At 44.4% G+C, this 22,036-nt stretch overlaps 1 protein-coding gene across 3 annotated transcripts in view; it reads right to left on the reverse strand.

Annotated features, from left to right (window-relative positions):
- Positions 1 to 22,036, reverse strand: part of LMBR1L (limb development membrane protein 1 like) — a 52,815-nt gene that overhangs the window by 11,838 nt on the left and 18,941 nt on the right. For all 3 annotated transcript variants that reach the window (XR_014544420.1, XR_014544421.1, XM_083598746.1), the window contains exons 2-8: positions 14,057 to 14,141; positions 9,369 to 9,399; positions 7,942 to 8,081; positions 6,347 to 6,450; positions 6,126 to 6,252; positions 3,456 to 3,524; positions 892 to 956 (exon numbers count right to left, since the gene is read on the reverse strand). Coding sequence is in view for 1 of the 3 variants with exons in the window: in XM_083598746.1 (XP_083454872.1) it covers positions 892 to 956; positions 3,456 to 3,524; positions 6,126 to 6,252; positions 6,347 to 6,450; positions 7,942 to 8,081; positions 9,369 to 9,399; positions 14,057 to 14,141 (621 nt within the window). In the remaining 2 variants the exon portion in view is untranslated. The remainder of the gene's footprint in view (positions 1 to 891; positions 957 to 3,455; positions 3,525 to 6,125; positions 6,253 to 6,346; positions 6,451 to 7,941; positions 8,082 to 9,368; positions 9,400 to 14,056; positions 14,142 to 22,036) is intronic.

Below are 22,036 nucleotides of genomic sequence, written 5' to 3' on the forward strand. Positions count from 1 at the left end.
TGCCACTACCAAGAAGGCCCTCTGCCTGGTTCCCTGTAACCTCACTTCTCACAGTGAGGGAACCACCAGAAGGCCCTCAGAGCTGGACCTCAGTGAGCGATGGGGGTGGAGATGCTCCTTCAGGTATACTGGGCCGAGGCACACACACACACACACACCTGCCACCCAGGCTAGGCAGAGGTGTTAAGGACACGTTCTAGGCAGGTAAAAGCACCTGAGGAGGGGGCAGAGCAGGGTCTGTGAGGGGCATGGCCTGCACAGAGCTCCCTAAGGCTCAGAAGGAGGGCCTGGAGAGCAGCTTTCAGACTCTGGACCCAAGACTCCCCAATTCCTGATCTAAACAGTGTCGTCTATGCTGCTGCTGCTCATTCTGTTTCCCACTCCCAACTAAATACATTTGCTGACAAGCAACCAGGTTGCTTTGTTGATCATTCCCCTCTTCTCTGTTGTACTAAAAGGTAAAGGTAAAAGGTAAAGGAACCCTGGATGGTTAAGTCCAGTCAAAGGCGACTATGGAGTTGCAGCGTTCATCTCGCTTTCAGGCTGAGGGAGCCAGTGTTTGTCCACAGACAGCTTTCCGGGTCATGTAGCCAGCATGACTAAACCGCTTCTGGTGCAACAGAACACTGTGATGGAAACCAGAGCGCACAGAAACGCCATTTACCTTCCCACCGCAGTGGTACCTATTTATCTACTTACACTGGCGTGCTTTCAAACTGCTAGGTTGGCAGAAACTGGGACAGAGCAATGGGAGCTCACCCCTCGCGGGGATTCGAACCGCCGACCTTCTGATCGGCAAGCCTAAGAGGCTCAGTGGTTTAGACCACAGCACCACCCGCGTCCCTTCTACTTTTGTACTAGGCAAGTCCAAAAAGCCTCTCCTGCTCTTACCCTGGGCTTCACCAGCAGTGTCCCTGTGACGGTGAACATCCGTGACAGGCCAAAGGGGGTGCACACTGTGGAGGGAGAGAAAGAAGAAGAAAAAGAGTTGTAAACAGCAGCACCAGCATGTAATTCCATCATGGCCCCTCCTGCCAGGAGGTGGCACCATTCTCCAAGCTCAAGGACTGGCAAGGCTCAAAGAGGGGGGGAAACAGGCCTCCACAGGGTCAGACACACACAGAACATCTCTTGGAAACTGCTGCAACTCTGGGGATCTAGCTGGCCTCAAAAAACCTGTACTTAAAAGTTGCCTCATCCCGCAGTGCAACAAAATCTCTGGTTTGGGGCTCTTTGCAGAGATGCCGTCATCCCTGTCTAACATTTATTAGGTTCTTTGTTTTGTTTTGTTTGGAAACAACGAAGAACAAGCTCCAGGAAGCTTCAAAAACACTCTATGAGCTGCAAGGCACACCCTCCGGCAGAAAGCCAAGGGAGATTATAAGACCCTCTTTGGAATATAGATTCTCCCAGTGCTTTGTTGTTGTTGTTGCAGGTACTCAAGGGTACTCAGTGCCCCGAATGTTAAAAGTGTGGCACTGACTGTAACAACTTCATGGTGAGTAACCAACATTTTTTTCTTCTTGAAGAAAAAAAAAGGAGCACTGTTTTTCCCTGATCAGGACAACACCCAAAGCCAGAGAGCAAGAATTTTGCTCAAGGGAAAATAGTCATTTCCTGCTTCCGCCACAAAGCTATTCGGCAAGCTTTTCTATCCCTCTGTTTCATATGCAGAGAGATACACATGCAAAAAAAGGTAGCCTGGGTCAAGAATTGCCACCTGTGTTCCGACAAAATACAGGACAGGGTGGGCCCGCCAAAAAAATCTGGTGCTGAAATGACTTCAAAGCAATCCGTTACAATCTATTGAAGCCTAACAAGATGCCCCGTCTGGAATTTGTCACACACACACACACACACACACACACATACACATGAATTTGTAGACGTGTCTGTGCTTGACTACCCAGAGCTTAAATATATGACCTTTTACACACCCTTTTTCAAACATATGCATTTGGGGGGAAGCCCTAACTAGGCAGAGAGAGAGAGAGATTGAGAGAGAGAGAGATGATATATAATGAATTGAAAAGGATGTTCAAAATAACTTATTTAAAAAAACCCAGAAGCTTTTCTATTGGAAATTATAGGGACAGAACTAGCTATATTGTATAGAAATTTATTTATGTATGCTACAACATCAGCAAGAATGTTACTTTCCCAAAAGCGGAAAGAAGCAGAAGTCCAAGTAAAGGAAGAATGGATACAAAAACTTATGGAATATGCAGAAATGGCGAAACTTACCGGAAGAATACAAAATCAAGATAACAAACTTTTTATAAATAAAAGAATGGAAATGGTTTATTGACTATTTACAAATAAATTGTAAACAGATAAAAACGTTAGCAGGGTTATTGTAATAACCTGCAGTATATATTTACAGTAGATAATTAAATGAGGTTAAATGAACTTGGATATGCAGAAGGTATTAAAAAATAAATTCAAGGAACTGCAGAAAGAAGGGGAAGGAAGTCAAATTTTGAAATGTTAAATTGATTGTAAAACCAATGAAACATATAAATTTGAAAAGTATAAAAAGAAAGAAAGAGAGAGAGAGAGAGAAAGAACTGAAATACAGGACAAAACTGTATCAATACAAGATGTGCCATTTTACACTGAAATTTGGGACAATCCTGTATTATACAGGACAGGTAGCAACCCTAGGGCTAGGGGATGGCTCTAGGGTTTCAGACAGGTGCTCACCCAGTCTTACCTGGAGATTTTGGGTATTAAACCTGGGATCTTATGCATGCAGCGAAGATAGCTCAGTGGTAGAGCAGCTATCTTCCCTCTCCTTACAAAACATCACATACACCCCCCTTTTTTAAAAAAATGCAAACAAAGCTCAGAATACATTGTTTATCCAAAAGACCCTGTGGAGCTGGCAATTTTTTAAAGAAAATATTTTTATTAGGAATTTTAACAAAACATTTTATCAAAAAACATATCATCCTTAACTCTCTCCCCCCCCCATTTTTCCTCCTCCCTCCTCCCCATGAAGTAACCCGCCCCCCCCCCCCCAGGCTTCCCTCAGCTCCTCTCTCTGGTTTATCAACAAATGTTATTCTCTGCATGTTACAAAATTGTATAGATTTTTAGTTTATCTGACTGGCTATTATCAATAAAAAGTTTGTGAATGTTCATTCAAAACATGCCAAGGAGTCCAGTTCATTTTGTTGTTTCTTTAGATACTTTGTAAAGGGTTCCCATTCTTCCTTAAAATCACAGTTGTCCTTATCACGTAGTTTATATGTCAGTTTCGCCAATTCCGCATAGTCCATCAGTTTCTCTTGCCACAGGGAGCTGGCAATTCAACCCCAGCCATTTAAGACCCCTCTCTAACCTTCCGGATCGGATCTGCGCTCCTGGCACTGAGTTCTCCTTCCTCCCCACAGCATCCCAATAGTAGCAATAATAACGATGCATTAAAAAAAAACACACACCAAACGACTTACACAAGAGCAGCAGCACACCAAACAGGGAGATGCACGAGTAGAGGTAAGGGAGGTAGTATTCCCATAGGTCTGCAGAAAGAAAGGCAGTCAGTGTGTGGTTCGGGCAAATAAAACGGGCCACCTGGGGCAGGGCTGGAATGGGGAGCCTCCAGCTCACAGACAAGGCCATTTGCCCCACCTGCCCAACACCTAACAGCTGGTGAAACTTCAGCCGGTGCAGAATTCAGTGGCCAGGATGCTCACCGGAGCAGTAATTATTATTATTATTATTATTATTATTATTATTAATAATAATAATAATAATAATAATAATTTATTATTTATACCCCGCCCATCTGGCTGGGCTTCCCCAGCCACTCTGGGCGGCTTCCAACAAAATATTAAAATACTGTAATGCATCAAACATTAAAAGCTTCCCTAAACAGGGCTGCCTTCAGATGTCTTCTAAAAGTCTGGTAGTTGATGTTCTCTTTGACATCTGATGGGAGGGTGTTCCACAGGGCGGGTGCCACTACCGAGAAGGCCCTCTGCCTGGTTCCCTGTAACTTGGCTCCTCACAGTGAGGGAACCGCCAGAAGGCCCTCAGTGTCCGGGTGGAATGATGGGGGTGGAGACGCTCTGTCAGAGCAAGACGGTTTGAGCATATTAAACCAATCCTGGTCCGACTGCACTGGCTACCAGTGGGTTTCCGGGCCCAATTCAAAGTGCCGGTTTTGACCTATAAAGCCTTAAATGGCTCAGGACCGCAATACCTCAAGGCCTGCCTCTTTCCATATGAACCTACCCGGACCCTGAGATCATCCTCTGAGGCCCTTCTTTGCGTGCCTCACCCATGTGAGGTCCAGAGGGTGGCAACACGAGAACAGGCCTTCTCTGCAGTGGCCCCCCGTCTGTGGAATGCTCTCCCCAGGGAAGTTCGCCTGCTGCTCTCATTATACACCTTTAGGCGCCAGGCAAAAATGTTCCTTTCCAAGCAGGCCTTGGGTTGATCTGATTTACATGCCCTTTTAAAATGTGGTGGTGTTTTTTTGGGGGGCGGCTATTGGGTTATTGTTTTGTTTTTATTAGTCATTTTGTGGTTTTATATCTTGATTTTACTCTGTGAACCGCCCTGAGACCCCTGGGTATAGGGCAGTACATAAATTCAATCAATCAATCTATCAAAATAACTAAATAACTAACATCAGATGCGGGCAGGGTACAGATGCAGAGGAATGATCGGGAGCCTAACACGGACTTCCTGGTTGTTCCTTGGCAAGTGACCCCCCCCCCCTTTCAAATTTGTCTTCTCGCAGGCACGGCTCCATGGATTCAAAACTGTCCTGCAAGCTGACACACACACACACCCTTTGCAGACAAAAAATGCTGGTGCACAGGGAATTCTTGGGCAGTACCTCTCTCCATCTGCAGGGGGCAACTTTGATAGAAGGCCAGTCCCGCCTGCCTATCAAAGGTTTGATATTTTATTATGTTTTTATATGTGCTGTAAGCCGCCCAGAATGCCTGGGGAAACCCAGCCAGATAGGCAGGGTATAAATAATTATTATTCACTGGGGTGAATATATACTGGACCCCATTAATTTTGTTTTAAAAAAGGGCTATCTAAGCTATCTAACCATTCAAGGTAAAAGTAAAGGGACCCCTGACCATTAGGTCCAGTCGTGGCCGACTCTGGGGTTGCGGCGCTCATCTCGCTTTATTGGCCAAGGGAGCCGGCGTACAGCTTCCAGGTCATGTGGCCAGCATGACTAAGCCGCTTCTGGCAAACCAGAGCAGCGCACGGAAACGCCGTTTACCTTCCCGCCGGAGCGGTACCTATTTATCTACTTGCACTTTGACGTGCTTTCGAACTGCTAGGTTGGCAGGAGCAGGGACCGAGCAACAGGAGCTCACCCTGTCGCAGGGATTCAAACCGCCGACCTTCTGATTGGCAAGTCCTAGGCTCTGTGGTTTAACCCACAGCGCCACCCGCGCCCCATATCTAACCATCAGAGTTGCATTAAAGACAATGCTTCTCTAAAACATATGTTTTTTTCCTTCATTGTCCTATAATGAAAGATTTTTGGCAGAAGGTAACTGAAACCATCAACAGAACTGTACAGAACAACCTTACATTGACAGAGCAATATATCCTCTTGAATTATATACCCAGCACATGGAACCTTACAAAAGGACAAGATGAGTGGAATCTCCGTGCCCTTACCACAGCAAAAAGACTGATCCTGGTGAATTGGAAAAATAAAAATGTGGCTCCCTTCTATGATTGAACTTACACAAACTTGCAACATACGAACAACTTGCATATAAATGAAGACTTGCCATGGACAAGTTCAATGATATTTGGAATCAATTCTTAACAAATATTGTAATAGATTAAGAGGGTGAAGTACAATAACAAAGTAAAAATAAAGAAATTCACTGGGGTGGAAGAGAAAGATCTGGCCCATCTGGTCAAAAAGGCTCCCCCACCCCCAAAATATATATATATACCTGACCATACTGCTTCCAGTTACTGCTGGCAGTATGCAGACCAGGTGGCCAAGAGTTCAATCTGCATATCTAGCAATATTGACTGAGCCTTGCACACAGATTGGGTTCCAGTCTCCCTTCCTTGCTTTTGGACACAAACCCTGGGAAAAGTGGAAAGGGAGCTAAGGGACACAAACTCACCATAGAGACTCTCTCTGCTGGCTGCGTTGTTGTCCAGAATGGCAGATGCGACCCAGACCATTCCCAGCACCAACAGGGTCAGCAGCAGGAGGACCACAAACGTCTCATAGACGCGAGCCATGATCCCCTGGAAAAAGGGGAGGTGACAGGAAAAAAAGGATTAATCGCTGCTTTGAATCTGGGGGAGGAGGAAGGGTGGAGAGCAGAAGGGCAGCTGTTACCTTCTTTGATCCCGCAAAACCTTCGGATTCAGTGAAGAAGTAGGCGAAGGGCATGAGGAAGACGAGGGAAAGGTTGGAGAAGAGGAAGACGAGGTTCCAGAGCCCTGGTGGAACGAGAGAGAAGGCCTGGTTTAAGCAACGGCAAATCTCTATGGATATACAGTTCAAGCTTTCCTTCCTTCTTATCTGACCAGCGGTGGATGCCCCACTCCCAACCCTCAGCCTAACCTACCTCACAAGGTTGTTGTGAGAATATAAATGGGGAGGGGGGGAACTTCCTTGCTGGAAGGGTTGGATACAACTGTATACCTGAAGAAGCATCTCTACCCCCATCGTTTTGCCTGGACACTGAGGTCCAGTGCCGAGGGCCTTCTGGCGGTTCCCTCGCTACGAGAAGCCAAGTTACAGGGAACCAGGCAGAGGGCCTTCTCGGTAGTGGCACCCGCCCTGTGAAACGCCCTCCCACCAGATGTCAAAGAGAACAATAACTACCAGACTTTTAGAAGACATCCGAAGGCAGCCCTATTTAGGGAAGCTTTTAATGTTTAATAGATTATTGTATTTTAATATTCTGTTGAAAGCCGCCCAGACTTGCTGGGGAAACCCAGCCATTATGATTTATTAAGCCATTATTATATTATTAATTATATTATTAATATTATGTTATTATTATTAATATAATTATATTAATGATTATTAACAATAATATTATATTATTAAGCCATTATTATATTATTAATAATATTATTATTATATTATCGGCATTTCCCAAGATTGGGTCTCCAGCTGTGTTTTTTTTGGACAGGCTAGCTAGCATAGCTAGCAAGACCACTGGTCAGGGATGATGGGAATTGTAGTCCAAAGCAGCTGGAGATCGAAATTTGGGAAACCCTGCCAGAAATAAAGAAAAGGTAGCTTGCTTCTTAAAACTTGTCTGAGCTGAACTAAAGCCTCCCCACTGAGGAGTCTCACGGCTGGGGTACTCAGAAACCCAATTAATGCCCCGGAAACCATAGTAGTTTTCAGTGTAATGGGAAGTATTCAGCAAATAATATCCCTGGCTATTGCTGAAGAGGCAATGCCACACAACTGCTCTCTCTACGATACAATAATCTATTGTCATTGTCCCATACAGAACAACAAAATTGAAAATCTACATCAGACATTCAGAAACCAACAAGCCTACTATCCCAGCTATCCCAGCCTGGTTATCCCCCTAAAAACTCTTGATACCCCATAATTAAATACAATATACTCCCATAGGGACTACCTTACACTGCGTTTAAAACCAAAATCGCATTGGAAAAGAAACTGTTTCTCAGGCGGCTAGTCCTAGTCTTTATAACCCTGTACCTTCTTCCAGAAGGCAGAAGCTGAAAGAGATCATTTCCGGGTTGCGCACTATCCTGCGCTATCTCTGCACTTTCTTATGGCACCTGGAAGCATAGATTTGATCCAAGGTGGGAAGAGTGCACCCAATTATTCTCTCCGCAGTCTTTACAACCTCTAACCCCCCTTAGTTGCTCTCTCTTCCCATAGAGCAGCGCACTGAAGACCCAGGCGGTCGAATGTACAAGCCACAGCATGGAGCTCACCATGGATGAGGGACCCATTGAGCCACTGGATGTAGTAGTTTTGCGGGAAGGTAAGCAGAACTTCGTTGCTGATGATGGAGAAGGGAAGCAGGAGCACAGCTCCTAGAGATACTGCCAAGGTGAAGGTACACAGCCAGAGTCTGGGGAGCAGAGCAAAGAAAGGGGGTTTAAAACCTGTGTCTCATGATTGACAGCTTTCCACCCACCCACTGCCCCCTTTCAAGCGAATAACATTTCTTCCGCACCAGGAATGAAGGCGAGCAGCAGGAGGCCCAAGATGCTCCACAGATAGAGAAGCCCCAATGTTTTTTAAAAATACATACTATGGAACTGCTATTGCAAAAGTGTCTATGCATGCATAAAACAAAATAAAATACAGCCCAAGGTGTCTAATGACCACAGAATGGCTGCAGCTTTCCTTGACTACTTTTGGGAGTCTGTTGATGACTGTATATGAGTTTAAGGAGACATGTTAACTTAATTCAACAGTGTAAAGAAGTTTTGATGGATGTAATAATGGAATACTGAATGGTTTAGTTTATGTAAAATATGCAGGGATTTATGTTATCCAAAATGAAGAGAAGAAGGGAAGTCATTGATATTTTAAGGTTGTTTAAATGAGTATTCTAAATTGTTAAACAGAAAATTTAATAAAAATTAGAGAGAGAGAGAGAGAGAGGAGAGAGATATGTTAAGTGCCTTTTTACCCATATAGAAATGTATCTTGTGAATCATCTCCTTAAATGTAGGTGAGACATAGGGCAGAATCTAACTAACGCATTCTGTCAGCACAAGAATTTCCACTTGTACAGTGAAGCTTCTCCCTTCCAACTCCCTGGACCCTCCCCAGATCTGATCTGGAGGGTTGGGGAACCCCTAGTAGAGATTTAGTGGCTGTTTGGGAAGAGAAGTTCTGTTGTGCAAGCAGGAATCCCGGTGCTGACACAACACATCAATTGGATACTGCCCATCTCAGACATTAAAGATACACGTACAGATATGAGAGAACTAAAAAGAACCTGCATTTTAACAATGGTCACAGAAAATGTGTAATTGTCTTATCTGGCTGAGAACGCCTCCAGTACACCCTTTCTTAAAAGTATACCCCCAAAATGCATGAAACTGAAGGATTCTGCTCCATTTTTCAGCCGACAAATTCAACAAGTAATGAGCAGTACAGTCCTTTGCATGTTTCCTCCGAAGTAAGCACGGCTGAATTCAACGGGACTTACTTCCAGGCAGGTGTGGATTGCAGCCTTAACTGTCATTTATAGTCAGCTTCTTGTTCAGCTATTTACAGATTATACATAAAGCATTTTTTAAACATATGTACGGGGGGCAGGGGAGGTAAAGCAGGAGGATGGGAGAGAGGAAAAAAAGGATGCCAGTAATTTTAAGTACCAGGAATGATGAGGAAAAGAACTTACGCAATTCTGTTGACAGCAGCATCTTCATCAACTAAGAAAGAACGAATATCGTTACTTATTACATTCACATCCAACTTTCCTCCTAAGGAGCTCAGGGCGGCAGACACCACTCTCTTCCCTGCCCCTTTTTATCCTGCAAAGTTGATCGCACCCCAAAACGTCGGCAGGCCCAGTTTGTTGCACAGCTGAGTGGGGATGTGAGCTCCAGCCCTGGTCTCATTAATGTTCCTGCTAGAGCAGGTCTTTTATTTCAAAAATCAAGCCTTTGACAGATTGACATCTAATGTACCTCGGACCCCAACGCCTTGTGACTCGACTCGAACGTTTTGGCTCCTGAATGCCGCAAACCCAGAAATGAGTTTGCGAACGTTGTTTGGAACCCGAACATCTGACACGGCTTCCGATTGCGTGCAGGGAGCTCCTGCAGCCAATTGGAAGCTGTGCCTTGGTTGTCGAACGTTTTCGGAAGACAAACAGACTTCCGGTATGGTTTCCATTCGACAACCAAGGTATGACTGTAGTACAGTGGTACCTCGGGTTACATACATTTCAGGTTACATACGCTTCAGGTTACAGACTCCACTAACCCAGAAATAGTGCTTCAGGTTAAGAACTTTGCTTCAGGATGAGAACAGAAATCGTGCTCCGGCGGCACGGCGGCAGCAGGAGGCCCCATTAGCTAAAGTGGTGCTTCAGGTTAAGTACAGTTTCAGGTTAAGTATGGACCTGCGGAACGAATTAAGTACTTAACCCGAGGTACCACTGTACGCCGAAATGGCAAAACTGACCGGGAAACTCAGAGACCAAGAAGACAAGAAATTAGAGAAAGGATGGGAAAATTTTATACAGTAATACCTCTGGATGTGAACGGGATCCGTTCTGGAGCCCTGTTCGCATCCTGAAGCGAACGCAACCCACGTCTGCGCATCTGCGGGTCGTGATTCGCCGCTTCCGCGCATGACGTCATTTTGAGCGTCTGCGCATGCGCGAGCGGCGAAACCAGGAAGTAACGTGTTACTTCCGGGTCGTCGCGGAGCCCAACCCGAAAATGCTCAACCCTAAGCTACTTCAACCCAAGGTATGACTGTAATTTATTTAGGAGACCACTGTAAGCAGATGAAAACATTAGCAGGATTTTAATCTCACTTGTAATGTAACAAATGCTGCGGACAATTTGGATAGATAAAACATGGGCTATGAAACAAGATGCAGTTGGAAATGTTGACAATAGGACCCATGGAAGGTACGGGGGGGGAAGTCTTGAGATTCAACCTCACTTTATGGGTATGTAACTGGTATTGTAATTAATTTATATTTGTAAAATCAAATAAAAATGATTTCAAAAAGAAGATGAATATTTGCACTGCTTGCTTGGCAGGAATGAATTACCATTAATAATACAGGTTTAAAAAAACCAAAAACAAAACCCTACATAGATGCCCCTAACATTCTAGCTGCTTTAATGGAATGGCAACCCCCTTCTCTCCCCATTCTGCGGCCATGTTAAGCCCTTCGGAGCGCAGCTGGTCTCCTTGGTATCCGGAATACAAGGCACACATTGTCTGAAAAGACTTGGCTCCCTATAGAGAAACAGAACTAATCCATTCTTTCCTGGGTCCGGCAGCCTGTAACCCAGATGCATTGTGATGAAGTTTCGCTTAATTGCTGTTTTGGGACTGGCAAAACGCCCAGCAAATAGCAAACTATATTCTGTGGGAACTTGGGGGGGGGAGTTAAGGGAAGGGGGAGAGGGGGCAGGCAATTCTGAAGGCAGGACTTATCTCCATCCTCTGCCAAGCCATTTCTCTCCCCTCCTCAGACACTGTAACACCCATTACTGTTTTATTTTAGCACTTCTAGATCATGTTCTGGCCCCCAAAGATGTTTTACAGTAAGAAAAAACTCTAAATTTTAATTTTATTTATTTATTTATTTATTTATTTAATTTTATTTTATATCCCGCCTTTTCTCCAAGGAGCTCAAAGTGCCATACACATTTCTCTCTCTCCCCCGCCCCCTTCTCCATTTTGTCCCAACACCAACCCTCGGAGGCAGGCTAGGCTAGGCTAGGCTATGAGGCTGTAACTGGCCCAAGGCAGTAAAATGTTCTTATTTTGTTGAGCTTTTAAGTGAGCTTAATGGCAGAGTGGGGCTTTGAACCCTGGCCTCCGAGCTGCTGGTACGACACTCTTGCCGCTACACCAAAATGAAATTAAACAAATTTATAAAGTTATGGAATCATGCAAAAGAAAGATTTAAGAACTAAGACTAAAAACAGGGTTGAAAAAGGTAAAGCTTCCATATTCTAATTCAACACTACTGGAGGCTCAACAAAATAAAAAGGGTTTACTGCCTGCCCCTCCAAAGATAATCAGGGCTGAAGTGCCACCACAAGAAGGCCCTGTCTTGAATTCCTCCTTTATTAACAGCTCCCTTGCCGGCGCATTATGCTCTTTGACACGTGTGTTGTTTTCTCCATATAATCAGGAGCAGCGCTGCTGAAAGCTATGTAAGGAGGAGGCTAGAAACACAAGGGGAACAGCAACTGCTTGATAAAGGGGATTTGAATGCAGGCAATTGGGTGCAGAAATTACTCCAGCGCCTTTAGTTCTATGGGCTAGCAGGACTCCTCTTGACTACTGCTGTGCTGGAACTGAGCATTCTGGGAAATAACCCTTTGGTTGGCATGGAAACCAAGCGCAAAACCTCCGCAACCTGGGGCTGCGCATGGCTTCTTCCTGGTCTCGTAATGGACCCTGTGCCTAGCAAGTCATCTCCAGCATCAGATTGCATAAAATTCAGTTCCAGTGCTCATTTGAAGCGAAAATGAGTTCTTGAATAACCGTACTCCCCATGTTCCCATGTTGCCTAGGCCAACCACTCCCGGGACAACTAGGCTAACCGCAGTGTAAACAACCAAAGCATGAAGGAAAAGGCCTTTTCCACAGGGTTTAGCTGCAAATATATATATATATATATATATATATATATATATATATATATATATATATATATATGAAAGCTGCTGCAAAGATGTCAGACACCGGGGAATAGCCCCTCTCTAGAGTGACCTAGCTGGGGAAGAAGGGACACAATGTCTTCCATAGTTTCACACAAGGTGGATTTGATTTAAATCAATTTGATTTAAACCACGATTTAAATCACTAGTCAGTAAGACTTGATTTAAATCTCTCTCTTTTTACAGAAAGACTCATTCTTGCTGGTATAATCTTCACATTTACAACCAGTTGCAGGTTGGAATAATAAATTTTCAGAGTAGTTTTTACAGTTATGTCAAAAGTTACTGATTTGGTTACACTATTAGAAATACAGAGACGGATAATTATTAAATTATGGTGAGGTTTATAGAATCATAGAACTGTAGTAAGTTAACTTGTTTATCTTTGGACAACTTTAAAACTGGTGATATAGCTAAAAACCAGATATCCCCGAATATATATTGGGAAATGTTTATTATGTATTTGCAAAAGTATTGTAAGCAGGTTAATACATTGGCAGGGTTTTAAGATCACTTGTAATTGTAGAGATAGTGTAGGAAAATTTGGAGGAAAAGAGGCTCAGAGTAATAATGATATGCAGCTGAAAAAGAAAATCTAAGGGAGTAGAGGGAAGTCAAAGGATTCAGAGAATCCTATTTCATGGATTTGATACTGCTTTTGTATACCGTATTTTTCATTCTATAGGACGCACTTTTCCCCCTCCAAAAATGAAGGGGAAATGTGTGTGCGTCCTATGGAGCGAAGGCAGGCTTTCGCTGAAGCCTGGAGAGCGAGAGGGGTCAGTGCGCACCGACCCCTCTCGCTCTCCAGGCTTCAGGAAGCTATCCGCAAGCCTTCGGAGCCCAGCGGGAACTCCCGCCAGGCTCCCAAGGCTTGCAGATAGCAGCCTGCAGCCCAAAGCCCGGGGAGCGCTGCGCTGCGCACCCCGGGCTTCAGGCAGAGCTCTGGCTTCCCCCAGCCCCAGCCCGGCAAGCTCCGGGAGCGAAGGCGAGGTTCCGCGCAACCTTGCCTTCGCTCCCAGACCCGTTCTGGTGGCTGGGGTCGGGGGAAGCTCGGGCTTCCCCCGCCCCAGCCCCGCAGCTAAAAAGGAAGCCATGACAGCTAGCAGGATCCCAGCTGGAGAGGTTGTGTGTGGCTAAAGAGGAAGCCAAGACAGCCAGCGGGATGGATCCCGCTGGCTGTCTTGGCTTCTTTGCTCTTTGGGGCTGCGGGGGGGAAATATTTTTTTTTCTCTTTATTTCCCCTCCAAAAAAATGAGGTGCGCCCTATGGTCCGGTGCGCCCTATAGAGCGAAAAATATGGTGTGTTGTTGTTGTTGATTTTTATTCTTTGTTGTTTGTAGAAAATCTAATAAAAAATATTTTTTTTAAAAAAAAGAAAACCAGGTATCACCAGGCCCTATCAAGCATAAGAACCCTAGAGACACAAAAGCTTGTCCAAAGAGCACTGCTGTAGCAGAGATGTCGTCCCAAACATGCGCAAACATTGGATGCACGTAGGACCACAGTCACACTTAGCTGGGCTGGCATCTCCTGGCAGAGAACAAACGTTGTTTCCCATGCCTCCCTAAGGAATCCAAGCCACCCTTTATTAAAAACCTAAACGTTGAGCAAGACATGAACACAGGGGGTTAGATCCTGTTCACCCAAGTTCCTGCCCCCACCTTACCTGTTGTGAAGTCTGTGTGCCTTTTGAAGCGAGTTAGGATGAAGTAGCACAGGATGTAGAGGCTGGCAAAGAGAAGGGCACAGATCTGCAGGAGGACAAGGAAACGCTGGTGAGATGCTAGTTAGAAGGCTGTGCCTCTGCAACACCCCAAAACACCTCCCTCCACTGTCATCGAATGACACACAGCCCATCTCCCCCAAAGCAACAGCATCTCATGAGTTGGCGCTGCGCTCCCCGGGTTTCAGGCTGCTATCCGCAAGCCTTCGGAGCGCGGGGGGGAACTCCTGCTGTGCTCCAAAGGCTTTCGGATAGCTGCCTGAAGCCTGGAGAGCGAGAGGGGTCGGTGCGCACCGACCCCTCTTGTTCTCCAGGCTTCAGCAAAAGCAACGCGAAGCCTCCGGAGCGCGGAGGGAGCACTCCCTCTGCGCTTCGGCGGCTTCCCATTGCTATCGCTGAAGCCAAGGAGCCTGCATTCGCTCCATAGGACGCACACACACTTCCCCTTCATTTTTGGAGGGAGAAAAGTGCGTCCTATAGAGCGAAAAATACGGTACTCTGGTTGGCCTGTTATTTTTCTCCTACCAATAGGGAACCCACTTAAGGACTCTATACGGGCTCCGGAATACCGTCCTATAGAGCGAAAAATACGGTACTCTGGTTGGCCTGTTATTTTTCTCCTACCAATAGGGAACCCACTTAAGGACTCTATACGGGCTCCGGAATACCTCATAAGGGAAAGGGAACAGTTTTTATCTTATAAATCCCCTCCCCCTCTTTCCTTTTCCTTCTGTGATGGAACCCCTATTTGGGGACTTCCCTGGCTTTTCTGGCCCACGTAGGACCAGTCTGGATAGTTGGCCTTGGTGAAGATTTCTCCCCACAAACAGTTTTTGATCTGGGCTTCCGCTGAAATGAGGCTGCATTTTAAGTAGTATTTTAATCTTGTTTTTATTTTAATCAATTGTTTTTATACCTGATTTTAGCCGCCCTGAGCCCGGTCTTGGCTGGGGAGGGCGGGGTACAAATTAAATTAAATTAAATTCACAATATGTGTGTATTAATGTTGAATTATTTTAATAATAAAAACTTTTAAACAAAAAAAAAAAACATTGCTGGGAAGAAGGAAGGAAGACCTTGATACTTTTGGGGAAGGCTGGCTGCAAGCTGGCTTGGAGAGATGCTTTGGACTCCAAGGCTGCCCTGCTGTGGGATACAGGCCCCTCTTGAAATGACCATGCTGTTGTGCAAACTGAAGGTGAATAAACCATACTTCTTAAAGCTATGACAGTCTCTGCCATGTCTCAGTTCTTTAAAGGAATGCAGACCCTGGACGAGTGCCTGGAGCTCCATAGGCTCCTGCTACGGCTGGGCAGAGAGTGGGGGTAGCACCCAACTTTTGTAAGAATGTTCAACAGCTAAAGCTCAATTAGAAACCCAACAGCGATTAGGCAAAACACAACAGCATTCCTAAAAGGGCTCATCGAACAATACAGTTCAGCGGTACCTTGGGTTACATACGCTTCAGGTTACATACGCTTCAGCTTACAGACTCCGCTAACCCAGAAATATTACCTCGGGTTAAGAACTTTGCTTCAGGATGAGAACAGAAATCATGCTCTGGCAGCGCAGTGGCGGCGGGAGGCCCCATTAGCTAAAGTGGTGCTTCAGGTTAAGAACAGTTTCAGGTTAAGAACGGACCTCCAGAACAAATTAAGTACTTAACCCAAGGTACCACTGTAGTACCTTGGTACTCAAACAGCTTGGCTCCAGAGCAAGTCGGCTCCCGAACGCCACAAACCCGGAAGTAAGTGTTCCGGTTTGCAAACGTTTTTCGGAAACCGAACGTCCAACGCGGCTTAAATTCGAGAACCAAGGTACCACTGTACTATAAAAGGAAAAAAATTCCTACTCCAAACCACTAAAATATGAGCACTGTGTTAGCACCCTTGGTTTCCAATCTCACATCATCGAAAGCAAATATGCGAAGAAGGAAGAGGTGAGGATAGTGTCAGCAGCCACTTCCTTAGCTTCCTGCCCCCACCCCCACCCCCCAGCAGGAACATTACATAGGCAAGGCTGGAGGGGGAGATGTCTGGAACACAGTGGTCTTGCTGCTGAGGGAGAATCACCAGCTAGGGGTGTGAAAGGAAGAGAGGAAAATACAGCCCCCCCCCAAGCTTCAGGAGGTAAGAAGATGCTGTACCAGCCAAAAACTACTGGACAGGGAGAAACAGCTGCAGCTCGGTGCTATAGGAAGGCATAAAGAGAATGGTGGGGGGGAGATAGACTCAAACTTAGAAGCCATCCCATGTGTTAAGGAGATTTAATTCCCATTTGCCTCCCAGGCCAGATGTCAAAGCATCCTTCCCCAACCTGGTGCCCTCCAGATGTTTTGGACAACCATTCTCATCATGCCCGACTATAAACCACACTGGCTATGCAAGCAGACAGGCTCTGGAGCTAAGCTCCAGCCCTCAGAACTGCAGAGATGCAAAAAAAAATATTAATTGGCAGAATTGCAAAGATGCAAAGGGAGGGAGAGAAACAGATCCCTTTTTAATGCATGATTGCAGGAGAGATTTAGGGAAAGGGATTAGTAGTTGTTGGTTTAACCCTATCAGAACATTCGTTTCGATTTAGGTCACAGTTGCTGTTTCTAGAGGAGCTAAGCTCTCGCTAACAGCTATTTTTATCTATTTTAGAAAACATATAGCCTGCTGTGTGAATTCAGCCACACTTGGTTCATAACCAGCTCATTTTATTTGGTCTGCAGACCATAAAGATCAAATACTTTGCAGGGCTTTTAAATCCTTCTTTAGAATATTTTATTGGTTTTATAGCAAGATGGCATTGATCGGCTTCCAGAAAACCTGCAGTACTACTTGCCTACAGCAGTCACATACTAGAAATTTGAGCAGGAACACACTGTCTAATAAATGACTCACTGAATGTCTCACCAAGCTTCTCCATAAGTTAACTGTGAGTGGCTGGAGGTCCGACACTGACATCACTTCTATTTGCACAGCAAAAAGGCAAAGATCAAGTCATGCACAAAAATAGCACCTTTCAAAATGAGTGAACAAGAAAATACACAAGCAATCGGAAATGGTGAAATGGTGAAAGAGAAAATTATAAAGGTTCATAACCAATGTTTCATGCACTATCAAACACCACCAGGACCGGTCCAAGGCGTTTTGACACCTGAGGCGAACAGCATTAGAAATTCACCAGGCGTTTGCACCTAGCTATCGGACACTTGCGACCAAGTGAATATGCCCGTGTGTCAGGTTGGTGTCTGATGTCTCCATCATCGGGAGGGTCATGCCTCGGGATCCTTGGATCTCGCCCGCTTTCACAAACTAGCAACATGTCCTTCAGAATTCTATCTGCGATATTTCATCTGCACAATCAGGAACCAAGGGGTGGTATCGGAAAAAAAGACTTTCGAGCTGTCTGGCTCCAAAATGGCAACCGTAATCTTGGTTGAAGGAGGCATTTGGTGCCTAGCTAATACAGTATACAATGGTATTTTGGTTCTCAAATGCTGAAAACCCGGAAGTGTTCTGGTTTTTGAACGTTTTTTGGAAGCCGAATGTCCGATGCAACTGTCGGCTATTGTTTCTGGGGCACCTGCACCAAACAGAAGCTGCGCCTTGGTTTTCGAACATTTCGGAAGTCAAACGGACTTCCGGAACGGTGTAAGTGTGCCGCTTTTGTTTTTGCTATTTATTTTGCGTTTTTGTTTTTGAGGCTTTTTCAGTACATTTGCTTTTGTGACTGTGGGGAACCCAGTTCAGCTACTGACCGATTGACTGTGTGACTGCAGAAATTAATAAAAGCCCCCCATCCAAACAATGACTATCAACAGTGCAGGTAAGAAAAAATAGTAATTTTCATTTTTATCATCTACAATACTGTCCTATTTATTTATTTTATTATTGTTTTCATTTTATGGATCAATGGTCTCGTTAGATAGTAAAATTCATGTTAAATTGCTGTTTTAGAGGTTGTTTTTAAAAGTCTGGAACTGATTAATCCATTTTGCATTACTTTCTATGGGAAAGCGTGCCTTGGTTTTGGAACGTTTTGGTTTTGGAACAGACTTCTGGAACGGATTATGTTTGAGAACCAAGGTACCACTGTATCTGAGTTTCTATCACTGAACCTTGGGAAGAGTCCACATTCCATGCACTAATGTGGCTATGTAAACAAGCTAGGGCTGGCTCTGAAGAGATTACTGTTCTGTATGTTCCACAAACCCTAGAAAACACCCCACATTAACCTCTTCCTGCCAGGTTTGGGAATGAGCAATAAATCACTAATACAGAGCTGTGCTCTCACAAGTCTAACACACAGAGGTCACATGCAAAGGAGACATTCATGTTTCATCTGGCACATGATGAAGGGCCGGAAGAGGACATTCCGGCTGTGCTGTTCAAATGCATGCCGGGTGTGTTTCAAGTGTCATTTTCTCTGAGGCATACATCTCAAAATCCCATTTCTATAAACACTAAACACTCCATGATGTGGCAACCAAGAGCTACAGGTTCCCAATCCATGAGGAGGGGGCAAGCTGAAGCAGCAACAGGACATTGCACTGCAATGTGATGGATGGCGCATGCACGGACACTAGGAAACAGTGCGCATTAAGAGTGCAGACCATGATCCAAAGAAGCACATGTGTGCACGCAAATAATTAATAATAATAATAATAATAATAATAATAATAATAATAATAGTTTTATTATTTACACCCCGCCCATCTGGCTGGGTTTCCCCAGCCACTCTGGGCAGCTCCCAACAGAATATTAAAAACGCGATAAAACATCAAACTTTAAAAACTATCCTAAACAGGGCTGCGTTCAGACGTCTTTTAAAAGTCAGATAGTTGTTTTTCTCCTTGACATCTGGTGGGAGGGCATTCCACAGGGCGGGTGCCACTACCGAGAAGTCCCTCTGCCTGGTTCCCTGCAACCTCACTCTTAGCAGGGAGGGAACCGCCAGGAGGTGGTAGAATGATGGGGGTGGAGACGCTCCTTCAGGTATACTGGGCCAAAGCTGTTTAGAGCTTTAAAGGTCAGCACCAACACTTTGAATTGTGCTCAGACATACTGGGAGTGTTACTGTTCTTGTACTAGCATGGTGGCAGCTAGTTTTTCCTTATGGGGGGCAGTCCTTCGGGTGCTACACCAGAATGTCCCTCCTGACATTTAGGAGAAGCTAAAAAATTATGGGAATCTATTTACAATGAATTTTTAAAAATCCTCAAATATACCTTTATAAAAAAACCCGAAGCCTTTCTGCTGGGGATAATTGGGGAGGAAATCAAAAAGGAAGACCAAACACTCTTTCAGTATGCGACAGTGGCTGCCAGAACTCTAATAGCGCAGAATTGGAAGACATCAAAAATCCCAACTATAAACGAATGGCAAACCAAACTATTTGATTATTTAGAACTGGCAAAAATGACACAGAAAATAAGAAATCAAAAAGACATAAAGTTTAATAAAGAATGGAATAAATTTATGACATACATGGAAACAGAGGTAAAAAATCTAAAAATCACAGTAGGTGTGACGTAACACTTGTGACGTAAAGAGTCTTTTGAGGAAAAGAAACTGCAGATAAAAAATCATATAATATATTCTGAAACCGAGATGAAGGGAAGTCAATTAATGTTGTGTGTTATTTAGTTATTTAGTTAATGTAAGTTAGTTAGTTGGTGCTTTATGTTAGGTGATGTTTTTTCTTTTGTTTTTTTAATTATTATTTCTTTTATTTATGTACTCCTTTTTTGTATGTATGTGTTATGTATGTTTATTTCTTCACTTGTTTTAATGTTGGATGCAGCAAAATGAATTAAAACCAATAAAAAAAAATTTTTTTTAAAAAAAAGGAGAAGCTTTTGAGAAGGAGTGGAGGGCGTCGAAGAAAGATGAGGAGCCCCTGTTCACACATGGGACTGTGCCCATGACTCTTCAGCTTCATCCCACTTTGGCCTGTATCAGTTCACCAAAACCCAGAGCAGGGCTGCTTTAAGGCCAATACAGATCCCTAGTCCTGGAGCATTTGGTCATGTAATGTATGTTACCAGAACAAAGACAGGATGTCCTCATCTCCTGGAAAAGGGAGCCTTCCTTTCTCTTTATTCCAAAGAGTGGGGAGCGGCAGAGAAAAGCAGGAAGCAAAAACATTGGGACGAAATGCTAAGCAAACCTTCTTATGTGGTACTTCCCTCAAGGAGCAAAAGTCAAGGATGTTTTCCTGAATGTTCAAAGAGGGCGTAAAACACCACTCAAACAAGGCCCTCGAGCAGAGGTAGCCAAACTGCAGATTATATTGGACTACGACTCCCATCACCCCCAACCACTGACCATGCCAGCTGGGGCTGATGGGAGTTGTAGTACAAAACAACTGGCAAGGAGAGCACTGTATTGGTTACTTCTGCTCCAGAGAAAGACACGGTTTTCTGAGAATGAGGCTTGCAGTTCCACATTTTAGATTCTGTTTTGGGGCTTTGGTCAGGAAGAACAATGTCAACCCAAGGCTGATATTTCCAGAACCTTACCCCTAATAAGTGAGAGCTGGACCATAAAGAAGGCTGATCGTCGAAGAATTGATGCTTTTGAATTATGGTGCTGGAGGAGACTCTTGAGAGTCCCTTGGACTGCAAGAAGATCAAACCTATCCATTCTTAAGGAAATAAGCCCTGAGTGCTCACTGGAAGGACAGATCGTGAAGCTGAGGCTCCAATACTTTGGCCACCTCATGAGAAGAGAAGACTCCCTGGAAAAGACCCTGATGTTGGGAAAGATGGAGGGCACAAGGAGAAGGGGACGACAGAGGACGAGATGGTTGGACAGTGTTCTCGAAGCTACAAATATGAGTCTGACTAAACTGCGGGAGGCAGTGGAAGACAGAAGTGCCTGGCGTGCTCTGGTCCATGGGGTCACGAAGAGTCGGACACGACTAAACGACTAAACAACAACAACCCCTAATAAGAGAGCTTGGGCTGCAAAGGAGTGCATGTTCACACCCTGCTTTTTAATCCCAAATTGGCTCCCCAAATTATGACCCACAAAAATACACAATACTGAATTTGCGTCACGCTTCACAGCAGCGAGAAATTTCAAGGGCAGGGCTGGGTTTGGCCTCTTATAGAGGGGAAGATTACTAGAAAAAGATCTATAAAAACATTGCAAAATGCCATAGGAGGTCACTGCCACTTGCCTCCACCTAATAATAATAATAATTTTATTATTTATACCCTGCCCATCTGGCTGGCAATAAACCCACTACCTCAAACCAGGTTCCCAGACAGAGTCACCTTGTACCCCTACCAATTGTGGAGCAACATATATACTAAAACAGAAACAATTCTTTGAGTGCCACTTCTTATGTAGCCAAAAAGCGGGGAGGGGGGGCACTTCAAGGTTTACAGAAGTACAGTGGTACCTTGGTTCTCAAACAACATGGTTCCCAAACACCAAAAACCTGGAAGTGTTTCAAACATTTTTTGGAAGCTGAACATCCGATGCGGCTGTCGGCTATTGTTTCCAGGGCATCTGCACCAATCAGAAGCTGTGCCTTGGTTTTCGAACATTTCGGAAGTCAAACAGACATCCAGAATGGATTAAGTTTGCCTCTTTTGTTTTTGCTATTTATTTTGCGGTTGGTTTTTTTTTTTGAGGCCTTTTCGGTTAATTTGTTTTTGTGACTGTGGGGAACACAGTTCAGCTACTGATTGATTGATTGTGTGACTGCGGAAATAGATAAAAGCCCCCCTCATCCAAACAACGACTATCATCAGTGCAAGTAAGAAAAAATAATAATTTTAATTTTCATCATCTACATCTTTATTTTATAGTACAATACATTGATTATTGTTTTCATTTTATGGCTCAATGGTCTTGTTAGATAGTAAAATTCATGTTAAATTGCTGTTTAAGGTGTTTTTTCTCAAAGTCTGGAACAGATTAA

This window comes from Podarcis filfolensis (assembly GCF_964270895.1).
Source record: "Podarcis filfolensis genome assembly, chromosome: 2".
NCBI classification, from domain to species: Eukaryota; Metazoa; Chordata; class Lepidosauria; order Squamata; family Lacertidae; genus Podarcis; species Podarcis filfolensis.